Raw genomic sequence first — 20,057 nt, 5'->3', positions numbered from 1 at the left:
CTTGAAAATAAAACGGAAATAGAAACAGCATGACTGTTTGAGACCAAAGCTTCCGTTGACATAAACAGGTGCAAACTTTCAAGATACATAGAGCTGAGCCCAAACTGCAGCTTTCGTAGTGCTTAAAAAAAAAAAACCCCAAACACCCTACCCTCTTTTCAGTGATTTTCTTCTTCTTTCTCATTCTCACTGTTTCGTTATTCATTTCCATTGAACTCACTCACCCTTGCTTCTCAATCGCCCTCAGGTGACATCACCTCCCTGTTCATAACAGGATCTCTTTTGGGGTAGGATCACCCATGTGACTAATCCAGTAAACTGCAACAAACCTCTGAACCTAGCAAGCCTCTCTTTACCAAAAGGTATATTAGTTGCCACCTCCTTCCTCCCTCCCTCATTTGCCTCCCACTTCCTCTCTCACATTACATCGGGTTAAATGCAACATATAACTTAAGGTGTCGTTCAGAATATGCAGCCATATCTACCAAGAAAACGTCTCCAGCCGAGGTGAAGGCGCTAAGTTCAAAACAAGAACTTGGCATCCAATTGAGATTTTGGTGGACTATCTCACTTTAAAAACAAACAAATACCCTCGCACAAAACAGGCAGCTTGCCAGTCAAAACTTATTCCCAAAAGTAACCTGTATCCACCTATTGATACGGAAATGGATTGTGCCTCAACCGCAGACTCAGTTCCAACATGAATGTTCAGCCTGGACAGCTCAGTTGGTTAGAGCGTGGTGCTGATGAACGCCAAGGTTGCAGGTTCCATCCCTGCCTGGGACAGCTGCATATTCCTGCATTGCAGGGGGTTGGACTAGATGACCCTCAGGGCCCCCCGCCAACTCTACAGTTCTATGATTCTAGGAACGGCCTTGGAAAAAAGGGCTGTGCCTCAGCATCACTTCCATTTGGAGGCTGGGACCCGAGACCTTCAGTTTCTTTGACCACTCCCACCATGTTGTCCCCCTAGGAACCCACCCAAAGTTTATTTACTGCAAAAGAAACATGAATCTGCATCTCTGCCCAAAAGAGAAAGAAGAGTAGGCAAAAAATGGGCAGGAGAGTCACAGAGTGAGATGGACAAAAGACCTATGGAGAAGGGGGGGGGGAGAAAACCAGGCAGAGTGGTTTTTTTGCCTCGGGAGAGGAGGATTAACTGAAACAGTAAGTTGGGGAGGGAGGGGAGGGCAGAAATCGATCCAAGCCACATATTTACTCCCTAATTTTCCCTGTTCAGGTTTTAACCTTTGGGAAAATCCTCCTTTAAGGGGGGAAAAAGTTCCCAAAAAAACATAGTTAAACTAGGTCCCGGAAAATTTGGCCAGCCAACAGAGTTTCTTTCCCTCCCCACAACTGCACAGCCTCTCGTCCTTTTTTCCTCCAAACGCCACACCTAACATGAAAGGGCAGCATAGAGTGAATTAAAGGTCACTTCTGGTGGAACCAGTTCCTTTGTGAGGACCCCCACACGATTAAGTTTTCAAATTCAGAATATATATATATATATATATATATATATATATATATATATATATATATTCTGTCTCCCTCTCTCTCTCTTTTTCTTCCTTTGCCAAAAGAATCAAGTCACTGGCTCCAGGCTCCCAGGCTCCCTCCCACCCTGAACTGAGCCTCATTCATTAGCTGGAACCGCTGCAGCTCAGTCCAAGCCAGGAAGAAAAACAGCAAACACAGCAAGTGAAAGAGAGAGTCAGATTGGTTATTTTCGAGGGGGAAACACTTTGGGCAGCGGCGTCTCTCTCTCCCTCTCTCCATCCCCACCCCACCCCGGTTTTCTCGCTCTCTCCCATGAATTTCTCTCATCCTTCCATGATGGTCACCCTCCCACATCCTCTGGGCAGTGCGCGTTCCCCCCACACCTTCGCCATTCATCAGGGAGAGTAGTTTTAGCCACATGAAGCAGAACGCAGTAGTATTTGTAGCTCTTAAAGGAAACAGCCAGGCCCTTCTTGCATTCTTCAGGCAAAAGATAGGCATACATGTGTATGTAAAATGCACCATTTTGCCTTCCAACTGTTTTAAGATGCCCTCCTTGAAGCAAAACACGCAGCAGTACCTTTTCAACAGAATTATTTTTTGGGTGGGTGGGTGGGTGGGAATTCTGGCAGCTCCTGGGGGAGATGGAGAGCTGGCTAAAAAAATGTTTAGTCTCCTAAAAAGCAGTGTAGAATGCACTTCAGAAACAGACACAATCCATGCCCTACTGTAGAGCCAGAATCATTTCCATGTAGGATGTGGAAGAGGACTCTGGGGCCATGTTTTTAGGAAAACGGTGTGCCCATGGGCATAATAATAATAATAGTTTATTATTTATACCTTGCCCATCTGGCTGGGTTTCCCCAGCCACTCTGCATTGCAAGCGTCCACAAAATATTTGCTTTGGCATTACGATTTCAATAATAATCACACCCCGGATTCACCTCATTGGTTCATTGATTTCAACAGTTTCGCATTACAGACTCACAATATGGAACTGCTAAAAGTGAGGCTAATGTCCCTTTCCCCACGTTCTTCCTCCATCAAGGTGTGTGTGTGCATAATGCCCCCTCCCTCACATCCTTAGTGCTGCCCCTGAATTTCTGAAGCAAGGAACTTCCTTCTTTGCTAACAGAATCAAGTCACTGGCTCCCTGGAATATTTAACGCCCTAGGAGATTAAAAGTTCTAGATCATGTAGGGAGTGGGGCAGGGCTACACACGTGATGGGAGATTACATGTGGGGTGATGAAAAACATTCTGGGAAGGCAGGACCAAGTAAAGAAACAAAAACAGGAACGGCATTGCTAGATCAGATTCATCTGCTCCCAATATTCTGCCATCAGCATTGGTAAGGCCTCTGAAAAGTTCACAAGCAAGGTATGAAGCCAACAGCTGCACTTCTGATGTTCAGAGATACACTCTCGCTGAACCATTTAGTTCATACAGCTAATAGCTACGGATAATCTTGTTCTTCGTGAACTTGTCAAATGCTTTCTTTTTTGCAAGCCTTCTAAGCTAGTGCCCATTGCTGCAAATGAATGCCATAAGTTCCCATAATGAATTCCGTAAGCTAACCATGTGCTCTGTATACTGCCGTTTCTGCGCCTTAAAAAAGGACTTGCTTTCGTCTGCCCTGACTGAACCTACTCTGTTTGCCATAATGCTCAATGTTGCATTCAGATCATCTTAGATGTACACCTTTTAAAGGCATGATGTGTGAAGCTGCCCAAGAAAGGCTGAAGGCTTGTCTGTGTTGGGAAAATACTTGTCATCTTAAAAGGTAAAGGGACCCCTGACCATTAGGTCCAGTCGTGATCGACTCTGGGGTTGTGGTGCTCATCTCGTGTTATTGGCCGAGGGAGCCGGCGTACAGCTTCCAGGTCATGTGGCCAGCATGACAAAGCCACTTCTGGAGAACCAGAGCAGCGCACCGAAACGCAGTTTACCTTCCCGCTGTAGCGGTACCTATTTATCTACTTGCACTTTGACGTGCTTTCGAACTGCTAGGTTGGCAGAAGCTGGGACCGATCAACCCATCGCAGGGATTCGAACCGCCGACCTTCAGATCGGCAAGTCACATAGCAGTGAAAGGTTCTGTAGATGGGTCACCATATATATATCTCATGGTGCCAAGATGATGGATTAGAAGAAAAAACGGGAAGTAGGTTTGTGTATACGTATGAGAGCGAAAGAGAGACGTAGACATGGTCTGTGTGCGAGAGAGACAGAAAGCCTATGCGATGTGTAAGAATTTGAGAGAGAAAGCCATGGCAGGTAGTTTGTTTGGTTTGTGTGTTGAGATTGACAGGGCTCCTTTGGGAGGAAGGAGGACATACATTTAATAACAAATAAGCAAGCAAACAAATGACTCTGACAACCCATTTCGTAATTGCTTGGGATAAAGTGAGAAGGCCACTGGCCTAGCTTATTCATGGAAGGCAATAGCAAAAAGGAAGAATATGTGTGCTTTTCAGCAAACCATCCCCTACTTAAACCTAGGGAAGTTATTACTGCTGCAGATCAACGTAAAGTACCCTAAATGCCCCTGACAATAGCTCATGAAAAGCCCTGTGCAAATACGCTCTCTGGCAACTTATCTCAACTGTGCAAAGAGAAGAGAAAGTTAGCTTTGATGAGCTACTCCAAACCCTGGGCCCCAATCCAAAGTTAAGCACTTTTAAACCTTAATGTTTGCAATGAGTGGGAGTCAAGCATGTGCTAAAATCTCTTGACTGGACTTTTAAAAATGCTTAGTTATGCCTAGATAGTGGTCCAGTTCCCCGTTTCCCCCCCCCCCTTTTTCACTTTTGCCTTTTTGACTGCAGTCCCTCCTCCTCCTAGGGAATTTTCAGAGGCACACTTTGAGATTTCCAGTGGATTTAGTAGAAAATCAGGCAAAATTCAGAACAAATGCTCCTTCGTGCAGCAGATATTCAGCTTTTGCTTCAGAGCTCTCCACTTCCTTTGTGACTTAAAGGCACACCCTTCTTCCCCCCTCCTCATTAAACTGTAAATATGTACAAAATGTGCAGTTAAAAAACAACAACTAACACTTTTTTTTTTACAGTTTCCCTTTTTAGAGTGGGAGCTTGGCTCTCTGGCATGCTAGTTGCCAACACCCACCCACCCCAAAATTATAGAGGGATAAGATCTATTTCAATGAGGCTTCGAGTGCTGAACACGGCAACTGGAGACCTCACTGAAAAGCACCACTTTCCCACTTTTTCCCTACATTACCTAGTGAGCCCCACTAAGAAAGCATTCCACCACCAGGCAAGCGATGTTATTTCCTGCAGCCCCATACCCCCCCCCACCCCGCCCTCTTTCCCTCCCCTTCAGCAGCAGACGAGACAGACAGACCAAGATGCTATCAATGCACAAACGGTTTTCAAAAAGTCTCCCTTTAAAAGCTAGTACTTCCTTTGCTTATTTCATGTGGTATCCTGAGGAACTCAACCGCGCCCCCCTCGCGTACTCACGCATGTTTTTCTGTTTCTTTGAAACCACCTAGCATCCTTATTGTGTCGTACTAATTCTTTCTTTCTTCTCATTTTGCCCCCCACCCCTACATATGTTCAGCTTTTTGCAGAAGGAGGCCCTGCTTAAAAACCAGAACCACAAGTTGCTCTCTTTTTTTTTTATGAAAGGAAAAACAAAGGCTAACCTGCAGTGCCCCCCCCTCTCCCTTTCCCCTCTCCTCATTTGATTAATTCTCATTAGGGCCCTTTGAACAAACAGAATACTCCCCTCTCAAATGACACACAAGGCAGGGTATGTATTACGCTAAAAGGAAAGCAAACAAGTCTCACTTAAATATAGCCATGCCACTTGCAATTCCTGGAGAGAAAGGCACAGCACATATGCACACTCAAGACGAGATAGCCGACATATTTCTGACATTCCGGTCGTAGGGCTAATGAGCAGAGGAGCAGAAACCATTCCACAAGCCATCAATCAAGCCGGGACTCCTTGGCCAAGGAATATTTGCCTTCCGAAAGGTTCACAAGCCCAGGCAGGTTATTTTTTGGGCATTACCAAAAACACACACACACAAAAATAGGGGCATCTTAAGGAACGGAACTACACAAGCAGCAAAAAAGAGGAACCACAAGGCGGCTTTGAAAGAAGCCAGACTGAGTAAAATCAAGGTTCAAGCCCCCCTGAGCATTTAAGCTCAAGATTGCTGCCATAAACATTACAGGCAAGTTAGACGTCAAAGGGATCTTTGAGGGACAACAGCTCTCCCCACACCAGGTGCCTTTATGTGGCTCCCTCGGGCACATGATGCTCTTTTAACAAGTCTTTTTGCAAGAGATCCAGCCATTCCCATTCCCTCGAGTTCTGGGTCACCAAAATGTCTTACACACCAACCAGAATCACTGAAATGCCAGCCCAAACTTGCAACCTTGGTGAGGGGGGGGGAGAGAGAGAGAGAGCAGGAGCCTGCTCTGGCACACCCATGCACAGTGGACAGTATATAATTTAACTCTCGGTGCATAAATCACATAGTCAGACAATGCCCTCAGCTAACTGCTGTGTTGCAGCTGCCAGCCTAGCAGCAGTCTTTGTCTAGGATCACAACCAGCTCTTTTAACAACAGGGGTCAACAGCGAGGTTGTTGGGCCAGAAAGATAATGCGAGGGAAAGGTGGCTCGTGTTGTCAGCGCAGCCAGGAAATACTCTGCCCTGGGACTATTCAACACCATGCGTCAAATGCTACAGCATCACACAAAACTGTTGCATGGTGCCAGATCAAGAAGAGATGCTCCGCACTGCAGGGGAATCTTGCATGTAAAGGCACTATGGCCATCAAGTTGCCAGCTAGCATCAGCAAAGACCTACACACTTAATAATTGGTGGTACGAAAGTATACAGGAAACTGCCATATACAGAGTCAGGCCATTGGTCCATCCAGCTCAGTACTGTCTACACAGAGTGACAGCAGGTCTGTAGCGCAGTGTTTCCAGCTGTTTGTAGACTACAATCCCCATCGTCCTTGACCATTGGTCCTGCTAGCTAGGGGTGACGGGAGTTGCGGTCCACAAACAGCTGGAGACCAAAAATTTGGGAAACCCTGCTAAAGGGTTTTAGGCAGGAGCACCTCCCACCCACACCTGAAGATGGACCCACATTGGACAAAAAGATTCCTTCATTGGAGGGGGTTGGACTAGATGACCCTCGCGGCCCCTTCCAACTCTACAATTCTATGCCAGGAACACGGGGTCTTCTGAATGCAAGGCCCCAGTGCACAGAAAATCTGTGGTAACCAATTACACGGACACCTAGGAACTGGATGCTTACCCCTAAAAATATGAAATGGCTCTTCAGCCCTTTGCACAACAGGTACCTAAGATAGTTATTATCAGTCTTGGTTGTATCCTTCGATGGAACTGCAATTGAGGTTGGATTCAAAGATCTAGATTTTTTGCTAGCACACATCTGACTTTCCCGCTGCTGAACTAGCTCAAGGCATCTGGTGCCTGCCAGCCAACAAGGTCCTACATCTGCTGGACCTTTTCAGACAACCGAGTTCCCAACATCTGTATGATTGCATTCATGAGGGGGGAACAGAACAGGCTGTGTTTGTCTGGATCTGTCCTACCAGTTAACACAAGAGAAGAGATGGATGCCACGTAAGCCACGACAGTGCAAGCCACAGTGACAGACATCTGCAGGATCAGAATGTTGAAAGTCTTGCTAAACGTTTGTGAAATGTGTACAAATAGCAAGGGTACAAATAAAATCCTGTTTCTTACCTGAAAGCCCCCCAGGGGCCAGATAATTAGTTCCCCCTGTCTCAGTGGAGGAAGGCACAGAGTCTGGACAACTTGCTGCAAGAGAAAAGGGAAATGAATTAAGAAACAAGCATGACGTACCACTTCAAAAAGAAAGAGAGAGAGAGAAAGGCACAGTGCAAACAATGTCTCCAGCCAAATGAAGCACATTCCAGAGCGTTTAGCAGGAAGTTATTACTAATTGTCTGCACAGAGACACTGCAATTCCTCATGATACAACCACCCTAACTCATCACCCATGTCTAGGCTCCACTCTGCCACTTAATCACATTAGTCAATGAGCACAAGACTACAGACTGGCTGGAATAGTCTTCTCTTCCCCTCATCCCTTCTTTTGTTTGGCTGGTTTTCTTTTCTGGCTGGTCACCGGTTATTGAAATATCCATCTTGCCATGCTTAAGCCATAGCTCAAGATCAAAAAGGAGTTTTCACTGGTGCACTATTGATTTGAGTCAAGGCGGTGGAGTTGGAGTTGACAATGCAAAAGTGAAGAACTGGGGGGCATTTTGCCAAAGACATTCCTTCCAAAAAATACAAAAACCGTCCTTGTTTCCGTATTATTTCAATAGGAATCTTCCAAATGGTGACCAGTCTTTGCAATAGTTTGTCTGCGCAAACTATGTCTGGCAACCAGTGGAAAAAGCTCCGTCAGATGCACCCTTGAAAACTTATGCCACCATAAAATTGTTAGTCTTTAAGGTGCCACAAGACAATGTTGTTTTTGATGCAACATGGCTACCCTACTACAAACTGTTATGTAATGTCATTTAAAAGAGTCTCAAGTGTTGGGGAGAGAATTTTCAAGTTCCTGGCAAAGAGTTTCTGTGGTTTGGTTTTTTTAAGACAAACAAACAAAACAAAACAAAGTTTGATCTGCTCTAGGAGAGGAGGAAAAAATCTAGAGGTCACATATTCTCAACCAATTCCCACACCACCAGGGCCTGAGGAAAACTGGAGCCCAGCTCATAGACATGAATCTACATCTAAGCGGTTCAAGTCCAGGAGAAAAATAAAGGAAATCAAAAGCCAATTTAAGGATGTGCCCAAGCTCAAGACAAGCTGGCAAACTGTCAACATGGCCTGTGGCTACATGAAGTTAGGAAACGCAAGAGAGACTTTGCCTTCAACCCCTCTCTACCCATCCCTCCAAGTTGTTTTTCCAAGAACTCACTCCTGAAAAAAATAACGAGCAGAAACGCGTGTATGTGTGCGTATGCGACTGTGTAATCTCATTTTATCAGAGTCAAGTATAACCCTGAACAGGAATATACAGTTTAACAGGATATACTTAATCAAACTGAAAACAATGGGGCAGACAGGAAATTGAGTTACTTGTGAAATACTGTATAGTATACACTTTCTAAATGTACAGTGTTTTCAGCGTTCTAAGGAAACGGCCTCTTGTTTTATTTTTTTAATGAGACATCAACGCTTTGCCTCTTGCTCTACTTCAAATACTTCATTCTTGAGATGGCCCTAATTCTCACTCCATGTATGAGCTGGAGCCTGGGCTGTACCAGGTCAGACCTGGGGGTAGTGGCGATATCTGGCATGGTGGAATAGTCCACACTCCACTGCACGAACCTCAATTTGCAACCCCAAGTGGTACAGCCCAGAGAACATAGAGCTAGACCCATGCAAAGAGTTATGAAAAAGCAGAGGAAAGCTACTGCACGTATGGAGGGAGGGGACAGAATGATGGCCAAGTCCCAAACTGTAGCTCAGGGGTGAAGACTATGTGGCCTTGGAGGTGCTGATGAGCTCTATCTCCCCTCATCCCTGACCACTTAGTGGCCACACTGATGGAAGCTGAAGCCCAGCAAGCGTGGGGCGCAGGTTCCCCCACCGCCTTATGCTGAATCAGACCCTCTGGTCCATCTAGCTCAATATTTGGCTACCGGCAGCTGCTCTCCAAGATTTCATAACTGCGGAGCCTCTCCCAGCCCCACCAGGAGATGAAGATGGGACCTTCTGCATTCCAGACAGATGCTCTGCCACTGGCCTATGGCCCTTCCCGAAAACCTATGACAGGGAATATGCCTTAAACGGAGACAGACTGCTGGTTCATCTAGCTCAATGTTATTTGCACTGATTGGCAGCAGCTCCCCAGGATTTCAGAGCAGGTGGTTTTCCAGGCCTTACCTGGAGATGCCAGGGATTCAACCTGGGAGCTTCTGCGTGTAAAGCAGATGTTTCTACCCACCAAGCTACAGCCCTTCCCAGTTTCTCCCAACCCGATGTTTCAGAATTAGCAGTTTGGGGAGTAGCCAGATTGAACACTGTGGGTCATGCTGTGATTGGAGGCTTTCAGTACTGGAGATCACACTGCAATTTGGGAACCTCTAGGAAAACAAAGGAAGGGAGAGGATTTTCTGAAGCTAAAGTGGGAAAAGGGCATGGAGCAGGTAGGGATGTGGACAAAGGGGGGTCTCCAGAAACCAAGGAGGCATAAAGGATAAATGAGCATAGGGCCCACAATGAAGGCAGTAAAAAATTGCAACCTCTTCACACACAGGGTATTTCGGGTATTTTAAAAATTCAACACCAGTTCCACACCATACATTCAAAGCACTCTCGGACCACTTTAACAGTCATGGCTTCTCCAAAGGATCTTGGGAACGGTTGTATATTATTCCCATCCCTCTTCCCAAACTACAATTCCCTGGATTCTCCACAACTGTTATAAAGTGGCATAAGAGTGCTTTATGTGGAGGTGATGTTGGCTTTCAAAAATACCTAGGCTTGGTCATAGCCCCACATACAGAGCATCTACAAAAACTTTATTATTATTATTATCATGGGTTGATTAAAATGCAACACATGCCAATATCCAATTCGGCTCTTCTAAAACAAATTATAATCATGATTCCCGCTCTATGGGTTCTCCTTGGAAGAGCATGGTGTGGCAGGCGAAAGGGATCTGAACCTGGACCAGGCGTCTAGAGTATCTATCCCTACTCAATCAGCAAGCTGGGTGGTCTTGGGGCAGTCATCATTTCTAGGTGTGATAATCTACCCTTCACAGGGCTGCTGGGAGGATAAAATGGGATTGCCATGAGCATCACCCAGGACTAACTGGAAGAGCAGCTGCAAGCATGATAGATGGTAAGATAAATCAAAGCAGATAGGCAACACACATGTTGTATCTCTCTGATGAACATATATGTATGTTTGCAAAAGTGGCCCTGTGACATGCATGTTCTACATTTTAACACACACACGTCTAAACTGGCCTCAAATTATTTGTGCGACTTTCCTAGCCCTTAAAAACTCAGGGTTTGTTCACATAGTCATCGCAAGGCCCTAAAACAATACACTGCTTTGAACACAAAACTGTAAGTTGAAGTCAGCTGTCCACATTTCCAGCTACCAGCCATCAATTCTAGAGTAACTAGTATATACAGTGGTACCTCCCGTTGCAGATGGGATCCGTTCCGGAGGTCCGGTCAGATCCAGAGGTTTCCGCAACCTGGGGACCGCTTCTGCGCCGAAACCTGGTAAAATACTTCTGCGTTTGCCGCCCGCGCATCCCGAAGTTTATGTAACCAGAGGGTTATGTAAACGGAGGTACGACTGTATATTGTTCTCAAGATCTTCACCTATGCAGCTCAAAAAGGGAACTCGGAACCATCATTTGGTGGTACACATGGCACCAGTTTCTCTCCTCCCTGCACCAAAACTCCTGCTGTTCAACATGTATTAAGACTTGACACAACATCCATTGCCTATAGCTTTGCAGATTCTCTGCCCTGCCTCACGCAACCTCTTTGGAAAAACTGGACTAACAGTACACATCTGCATATCTTATTAGGTTGCTCTGAAGTTTTCTACATTCATGTTTAGAAAGGCTTTAGGAGAGATCCACGAGGAACACCCTTTCGCAAGCAAAGGCAATTCAAATAATCTAACTACGCAGGCATGTTGGTGCTGCAAGCACAGCGGGCTCGTTGTCAAGGTGATATTACCAAGAGCAGGGCTGGGGGAAAGAGTTTTGCATTCCTAAGCACCAATTTGGATGCAAGGCACCTAACAGCAGAGAACTGGGAACTTGTGGCCCCTCCACATCTTGTTGTGGCTCCAGTTCCCATCCAGCTCCAGGCAGCATGGCCAATGAACAGGGATGATTGGAGCCGTAAGCCCCAAAACACCTGGAAGACCAGAGGTTCCTCTTCCTAAGGCAATAACCCATGTTTTCATTAGTAGAGTTGCTCTATCAGCAAACAGAGAAACTGCTACCCTGATGAAGAGTGCTGTACCACTCCAAAACACTGTGCATTCTAGTCTGCACTGTCCCCAAATTGCTCTAGCTGAAGGACTACTCTTGCCTACTGAGGCTCAAGCAAACGGTATTTAAATAACAGTTTTCGTAAAGTGAGAGGGGGAAATCACAGCAGAATGCAGAAATGATATACAGACCAACTGACTTCTCTTTTGCTCACTCTCTCAATCCTCACAATGGCCTTGATTAAACAGGAAGTCAAATGGGAGTCAGAGGTTGTAATAACCACCTGTAATGACAGACTTATGGAGTATTTTTGTCTCCCTGCTCCACGTGCGACAATATTCAGAGTTCAACTGCCAAAGGGACTTAAAGGAGGGGGGCCTTTTCATTTCCGACCGGGTCCATTAATCACTTCCCATTGGCCGATACAGAGAACTTTTCCTTTCAAAACGGCACGTTCACATTCTGTGGCTTTTTTTTTTCTGTTTACACACAGTTTTGCTACCTTATGTCAACACTTGCTAATGAATAAATATATCACTCCACTAACTGAAAACGAGGCCCTGGCAACAGCCGGCTGGATGTTTAAACTCCTGCTAATAGATTTATCTTAGCATCTTTACCGGAAACCAAATGGCAGGCCCTTAACCATTCTTTCCAAACAGCTCTGGTGTTGCTATATATGCCCCACTCTTTCCAAATCCCCCTAGGTCTGTGCAACAGACAGCAATTAGCAGTAAATAAACAAAAATGTGCTTTTTTTAAAAAAAAACACATACACAAATAACAACTCTGTCACCTCAATCCTAACCACCTTTGCTTGGAAGTAAGTCTCCCTGGCTTTGCTTTGTCCAAGCAGGTGTGTTTACAACTGCACTCTTGAACCTGCTAAATAGTGTGCAGACTTCCTTGGGATAAAGCCTAATCAAACTCAGTAGGGCTTAGTTCAGAGGAAACAGTCGCAAGATAAAGCAACGCGTTTTAACCGGACAGCAGACTCTGAACCCATCCTCCAGCCGGAAAACTAACTAAGAACTCCTGCAAAAATGTACTCTCTGCTTCCCAGGAAGAACATTATGGCAATGGCAAGGCCAGCCTAGCTCTGTCCACTGACCAGCGGAGGTTGGACCATTATGGCAAAAAGTCCATGGCCCCAACCATCTCAGTCTGCCCTCACTCAGCACTGGCTACCAGCGTCCTGGGAACAAAAACAGAATTCGTTGGCTCTGCCTGTCACTGGCTCTGCCTCCACCTCTCATGGTCACCTCTCATAGTCCTGAAGGGTAAGGAACACTGACATTGACCAGATGCAGCTGACTTTTTTCTCTTCCCTTCCCTGCTAGAAAGAACGTTCAGCTCCAACCAACCAACCGGCAGTTGTGTCCCTGGATTGCAGAAGTGGCAGGAAGCACATTCTGGCCTCAGCCACCAGTCAGGGCTGCTGGGCACCTCTATCCAGGCAGTAAAGGCCTCCAAGCAAGGGAAGATCTGTCTGGCCCCAGAGGAACATCAACGCCTGTTTACAACTCACCGCATTGTTCTGTCTGGCGCTGTCAAGCCAAGATCTCTCCCTCTCTACCTTTTCCCTCCACTCCCCTTTGCCTTGTGTGTCTTGTCTTTTCTGTTGGCAAGCCTGGGGGCAGGGCCCGCCTCTCGCCATTATTTCGTTTTTCTTAATTGATGTGAGCCGCTTGGGAGACAGCATTCGTCTGAAAAGCAGGCTAGATAGATAGATAAACAGCACCACCATTTTACAAATGAGAAACTGAGACTTGAGTGAAGGTGACTTGCCCAAGGCTGCACCGGGAACAGTTATTTGATTGCAAAGTGTCGCAGCTTCAAGTCCATTCTGGCATCCAGTGGAGCACAGTTGGCCTACTAGCAGAAGGGTATCTAGCATCTTGTAGCATTGGGGGGCGGGGGGGGGGGAGAGAGAGAGCCTGCGCAGTCCCTGTCTGTAGGTGCCAGGTCAGGTTTTGCAACCCTGCAAAACAGACTCCCCAAATGGAATCTCCTCACTCCTTTGGAATGAATGACACCCATATAGTGCAAAATAAACTGGGTGAATTTAAGGATGCCATGGGGTTTGAACCTGTTATTTCTCTTTTTTTTGTCACACTGCAATGTGACAGACTGCTGGGAACCTGTTATGATAGATATTTGAGCATCTAACGCAACCTTGGAGTGGGCATGTATCTATCAGAAATCACACCCTATTGCTTGCTAAAGCAAGTAATAAATTGTGAGTTGCAAGGATTGCAAACCACTGCATTAATTGTCATCTTAGTGAGCACATCTAAATGATGTTTCCTACCCCTTGCAAATCCATTCCCCTGTTTGCAAATGCCATAAACTAATGTCAGCAAGATAGGACTGCCTTGTGCAGTGCAATCCTATGCATGTTTACTCCAAAGTAAGAAGCACTGTATTCAATGATCCTCACTCCCTGCAGAAGAACTGCAGGCCAAAAGAGAGATAAACACCTCAACACACATAAAGTTACCAAAAATAACAAAGCAAGGGGGATGTCCACAGCTGTGCTTCAATCACTTTTAGTATCTTAAGAAATTATTGTGCTTTCAAGGGTTCAAAGCATTTCACATTCAATACCTAGCTGTAATCCTGATAAATTCTGGAAGAGAGGCAAATCGGTATTATTAGGCCCCAAACTGCAGATGGGGGAACTGAGGCTGAGAGTGATTTGCCGGAGGCCACATTCATGGCAAAGAACTGAACTAGGCTCTTTCTGCTTCATAGTTCAGTCTACACTACAACAGCTCTCATGAAGGTCTCCGTCCGCAAGGAGCTTACAGCCTGAAGAGGGAAAACTTTAATCTTGTACATCCCTGGGGATTAACCATGTTTAAACTTGACAAACTAGCCAGATCCAGGGAACTGAACAGTAACAAGTTTTGCTTTGGTGGAGCAGAGACTAGTTACCTGGTACTGCCTGAAACTGGGCCTTTACAAAGAAGTCAATTTTAAAACCTTGCTAACTCTATTGACTCGACTTGACAGCAGGATGTAATCAATAGAGACAACTGCTCTGCAATCTGTATTTTGGTCCATTAATCTTTGGGAGAGATATGAAGTGGCTTTGTGGAATTTTATTTCCCTCCCCCCTCAGTTTCATCCACATTTCCGATTTTCACTAACCCCCCCCCCTCTCTCTCTCTTCCACAATGCCAGCCTATTTATCTAGCACAGGGTGAGCCCTTGCTGCCAGCCAAAAGTTTATGCAGACAACCGCAACAGCGTTTGGTGCCAGCCTCGAATGGGCTTCTGCCCTGGCAGCCTGCCATTCAATTACAAGCAACCAAGGATGCAGGGAGAAATGTGCTAAAAACATCTGTGTGCCCCTTCATAATTATTTTTTTTGTGCTCTTACTTGTGCCAAAAGCAGGATTTTCAAGCAAAAGTGAAATAACAAATAGGACATTTCAGGAAACCTGTATTACTCGAAATCCACTCATTCCATTATTCACCAATCAAAAATAAATAATTTTCTATTGTTCCACTTTCTGCTCCTCCTAAAATATTACAGGTAAAATGTCAGAATGACACGAAGCAGTGCTCTTTTTGTTTGTATTTTAATAGAAACCAAGTTTGTTTCAGTTTTTAAGGGATTTGAAAGATTTGGACTGCAGGTTTAAGTTGGGAGAGAGTCTGTCTCCCCTGAACTCACTTTGGTCTTACATCTGAGTAAATTATGTGCAGGAACAGGTAAGGAGCACTTGTTCCTCCTCTGCAGCCTCTCCTTTGGACTTAAGATGCAAATATACTTAGATCTCAATCAGACTGGAAGTAAACCTCGTTGACTTGAAAGGAATTTATTTCAAGTAAGGAAGGCAAGCTCAGAAAAACCAGTGGCAGACTCTTCATGTGAAAGCTGGTGGGTTTAAAGAACAAAGGCTAAAATCCCACAGTCCACACTTATTCAGGAGCAAATCCCACTTATCTTAATGCGGAATTGCTCGTGATTAGGAGTGCTACGAAAGCAAACAAGAGCTGAAAAAAAGCGAAACAAACCAATGGATTCTTAATAAAAATACAAAACAATACAATCGTAAGAAAAGAGCATGCATGTGGGGAGAGAACCGCCTTCCCAGAAAAAAACACACTCAAGTTTCCCATCCCCAAAAATGTTCGGTTTGTTTTAAAAACAGTCTACTTACCAGTTGGTTTGAGAAAATCCATTGGATATCTCGAATAAGGAGGAGGGGGAGACTCTGGAATTAGAAAAGTACAGAGAAAATAAAAGCAGAGCCATGAGAAGAGGGGGGGGGGGTAGAGAGAGAGAAAGATAGGAACTTATGATAACAGTGGCATTCTTGTAGCAAAACTGTTTGTCTTAGCTCTGGGGGTTGGAGGCAGGGCAAGCTAGGCGGCGATTGCCTTGATATTTAACTGTCAGATAAACAAAGGGGGCCGGCTGGCGCCAGTCGCTTGCGCTATCTGCTCCTCTGGCTGTCTCGAGCGGGGCCTCCTTGGCTGGGCTGAAACACTCCAGCTCTGGAAATCACCAACTGATCCCGGCTCCCTGATAATCCCCGGCTAGCTCTGCATGCACATTTAACATTTCACAGAAAGCCTGGGGGAGTGGGGAGAGGAAAGAGGGCGGGTGGGGGGATGGCTGGGATTGGGGGGGGGGAGGGAGAGAGAGAGAAGGGAGAGATACAAGCACAGAATTCAAGACTCACATTTTCCTCCCACTTTGAAAAGAACAACAACAACAGCACTTCCCGGCCCTGCATAACTGGACAGTTTTCTTCCGCGCTGGCTCAAAAGTTGTGCCAAAGTTTTGCAAGCGGTTTGGGGAAGAAGGGGGTCAAAGTGGGAGAGTTTGCAGCCTCCAGGTTTTCAGAGGGGGAGTGGGTGGGAGAGAGGGGTCACTAGCAGCTCACTCACACTCACATAGACACAAAACTTGATGCAGGCTGTGAACTTTACACTCACAAGCACACAAAAAAATGGTTTGCATTGAGGATTCTTCCCCCTCCCCCTTCTTTCAACCTTTCCAGTTTGGAAACCAAAAGGCAGCCTGCCCGGAGGAGGAAGATTGGTGCCTGGAAATTGTGTGTTGTCTTTTATATTATAGCAGCGAAGGAGGGCTGAGTGGGAGAATATTGGGGACGGCTGGCCAGCAAAGTCTTGGATTACTTTTGCAAACTTCAGGCTGGCTGGAGATCTGTGTATTAAAGAACGGGAAGAACTGGGGATGTATTTTCCGAAAACCAATCAGGACCTCTTTGATCATGCACTATGTGTTACAGCTCCTTTGCATAAATAGTAAATCTACACTAGGAAAACACAGAAGAATGTTTGATGTCGGATCCTGTCACCTTAAACTAATGGCCTGGGTTTTTAGAAATGCATTTATTTACAGAGTGTGGGGGTGGGAGATCCTTCTGTCATTGTCCCATGCTTTCTTCATTTCCCCCCCCCCATTACAGGTCCAACAGGAACTTAAAACACTAAAACCCAGAACTGGGCAGGTTTGCAAAGGGGGGGGGGGGTTGTCCGATACTGTTCTGACTACTCATAGAAAACTCCCCTCGGGCTTCTTTTCAAACCTAAAATTAAAAAATCTCCCTAGGTAGTTTCATTTATTTTTTAACTTAGGAAAACAAGACATATATGGGAAGCTTCTGATGCACAACAAAAACACAGGGCTTTTTTCTTTGACAGGGCATCAAAGCTTGAACTTTTAAAAACGAAACAAATCTGAAATGGGTGCACAGATATACCCTACATACTCAAACTGGGTCCCTGGCCGAATAATATGGGTCGTCCCTTAATTCCAGATCTCAACATTTCCACGGAATGATGCAAGGCTGTGCCCCCCCCCGCCCTCAAAAAAAAAATTCCAAAGCACCACAAAGAACCAGAGCAACTTGGAATGGAAAGGCCTGACATTTCTCCCTTTTTTTAACTGTCCAAAACACACACACACACACACACACACACACACACCGATGCACTCAGGGGTTTTTTGGGGGTGTGTGTGGAAGGGGTAATTTGTAAAGCGGTACCTACCTAGTTCACAGAGCCTGCTGAGGTGATAGGGGTTGCAGCAGACCAAGTCCGGGTGCGTTTTCCCATAGGATTCACAGCAACATAACCTCTTGACTTCCGAGCAGTGCCTGAGATCGGGCCACCGAAAGACTTTGCACAGCAGCAGAGGGAGCGAGTACCAATGCTGGCCCAGTTTGGAGTCCACCTTGGTGGGCAACAGGAGGCAGGAGGTCCGCGTGCCCCCCCGGGACTCCACGGCTTGCAGGAGGCCCTCCAAGTGCTTCTCCTTCAGCCTCTTCAGCACCGAGTGGGTCAGCGCCTTCAGTTCAGCCTCCGATCCGAGGTGTGCCTTGGCGAGCTTCCCCGACTTGCCCATGCAGCAACCCCGGCTTCCTCCTCCGCCGCCGCCGCCGCCGCCGCCACCTCCCGCCCCATGCGCCCGGCTGTCGGCGGCCCCCTCTCCAAGCTCGCCGCCTTCTTCCTCCCCGCCGGGCGCACGGCTCCGCCAGAGTCTTCGGACGAGCAGCGATCGTTTGGTCCTGAACATGCGGGACGAGAAGAAGGTTCCCCGGCTAAAAAACGGGCATGTCGTCCGCAACTCATGAAGAATCCGGGAGCCGAGTCCAGGCAGCCAGTAGAAGCAGCCTGAAATGATGGGGATGAAGTGGAAACAGAGGACGGAGCCGGGGGGCGGTGGGGGCGCTGGCCGCCGCGCGCTGCCTGCTGCGGGAGACCCAGGCGAAGCAAGGTGAAGCATGCGCCAGTCTCTTAGGAAAAGGCTCGGGTTCAAGTCTGCCTTGCTCCCTCTTCGCAAATCCTTCTAGATCCACAAAAAATAATAGCAAAAAGAAGAAACCCCTACCGTTTATTTAAAGCCTGCGTGTGGTGGGGTGATTATCCACTAAGGGGCAAAAAAAGGGGTCTGGGGTGATTTGGAAAGAGCGAAACATGCCCTCTGCTCTGCCCCCCTCCCCAGGTCCAAAGAAACCCCAAGGGATATGGAAGTATTTTCTTCAGCGGTGGTTCAAAGGAGAAGCCCTCGGCGAGGTGATGCGGAGTTTCGTTTCTCAAGCAGCCCCTTCCAAACAAAACAAAAAAATTCTTTAATGTTGCAACAACAAAAAAAAGGCACAAGGTTTTAGATCCTTAGGTGATCAAAGTAGGTGCTAAATCCAGCCCAAAAGGAAAAGTGCAGAAGGGGGAAGAGGGAACCTGGTGTTTACAAAAATGGGGGTGGGGGGAGCCAAAAACTAAAAAGAGAATAATTTAGATCTGGTCGTTTCGAAAGAAGAAAAATCTGTGGTCGAGAAAGGGGGGGGAAATCCACAGTAAAGCATCCAAAGATCCCCGTTCCTTTTCGCCCCGATAGGTCTGTTTTTGTTCGCCTGCCTCTTCTTCCAAGCAGAGCTTTGCAGAGCAGATCTCTCCCGATCTGCGGATCAGCCAGCAGCACCTTGATCCGGTCGCTCCCTGGCGGCGTCTGCCCTTCCCAAACGCGCTTTGATCTTCCTGCTCCTCGGCGGGGTGGCCCCTCGCTTGTTTGCTTCCTTTTCCGAGCAAGGAAGAGAGTGTTTTTAAAACGCAATTTTTCCTTCTTCAAAGTTCTCCCTTTAAAAGATCTCTCCACCCACCGCCACCTTTTTCCTTGCCCTTCCCCCTCTCCTCTCGTTGCAGGGGCGAAGGATGGGTCGGTGGGTCGTTAACGATCAAAAGGAATCCGGGAGAAGTAAGCGAGGACGGTCCTCTAATGACAGCGGCGGAAAAGTGTCGCCAGCCCCTCCTCCGCCTCTCCGGCAATGCCGCTCTCAGCTCTTGCGTCTGGCGGCTGCCTGCGCCGCTTGCCCTCCGCCTCCTCCTTCCAGCAGGAGCATCGCCTCTCCCGTCGACACACACACGCACGCAGCAGAAAGCAAGAGGAGGAACCGGGCGGCGGCGGCGGCAAGGAGGGGGGGGGTACTATCCACCCAGTTCCTTTCGCCTGGGCTGGCTCTTGCCTTCCCCTCCCTTCCTTTTTCCGTTCCCTTCTTCCTTTCCCCAAACGCAGCAGAGATCCGAGCTTTGCTGCGCGCTCTCGCGTTCTCCCTCCACCTCTTTTCTTCTTCCCTCCCTCTCTGAGCGAGGAAAAACGCGGAGCGCAGGAGCCGGGTCTCCTTTTGCAGCTCCGCGGGCCAATTTTGAAAAAAAAAAAAGGAGGGGGGTTTAAAATAAAATGAAAAAAACCTTCGGGGGAGGGCGAGAGCTTTTTGCAAGGGAGAGGGATGAGGGGAGGTCACCTAAGCAGAGCCCCAGGGCGCCTCTGCCGCCTGGCTGGCTGGAGGGGGGGGGGCGCTTGGACTGCTCTCGCTTCTGATCCCTCCTCTCGAGACAGCCAGCCAGCTCGAGCCAGGCTCCGTCTCCTCCTCCCCCGGTTATTTCTCTCTCTCTCTCTCTCCCTCCCCCCCTCTCCTTCCCGATCTCTTGCCTGCCTCGGTGGCTTCCAGACTGCGCAGCGGCGCTGCCCTGCCCAGGCAAACCCGCCCCCCC

The 20,057-nt window shown here is 47.1% G+C and overlaps 1 protein-coding gene across 1 annotated transcript in view; it reads right to left on the bottom strand.

The window, feature by feature from the left end:
• The window catches only part of SMAD7 (SMAD family member 7), a 46,373-nt gene extending 26,371 nt beyond the window's left edge, over positions 1-20,002 (bottom strand). The window contains exons 1-3 of the mRNA XM_035100483.3: positions 17,556-20,002; positions 15,695-15,748; positions 7,259-7,333 (exon numbers count right to left, since the gene is read on the bottom strand). Of these exons, the coding sequence (XP_034956374.3) occupies positions 7,259-7,333; positions 15,695-15,748; positions 17,556-18,291 (865 nt within the window). The 5' untranslated portion in view covers positions 18,292-20,002. The remainder of the gene's footprint in view (positions 1-7,258; positions 7,334-15,694; positions 15,749-17,555) is intronic.
• Positions 20,003-20,057: the final 55 nt, after the last annotated feature.

Source organism: Zootoca vivipara, chromosome 10 (assembly GCF_965207765.1).
Source record: "Zootoca vivipara chromosome 10, rZooViv2.hap1.1, whole genome shotgun sequence".
In the NCBI taxonomy this organism is placed as follows: Eukaryota; Metazoa; Chordata; class Lepidosauria; order Squamata; family Lacertidae; genus Zootoca; species Zootoca vivipara.
This window is presented reverse-complemented; position numbering and strand designations above follow the sequence as displayed.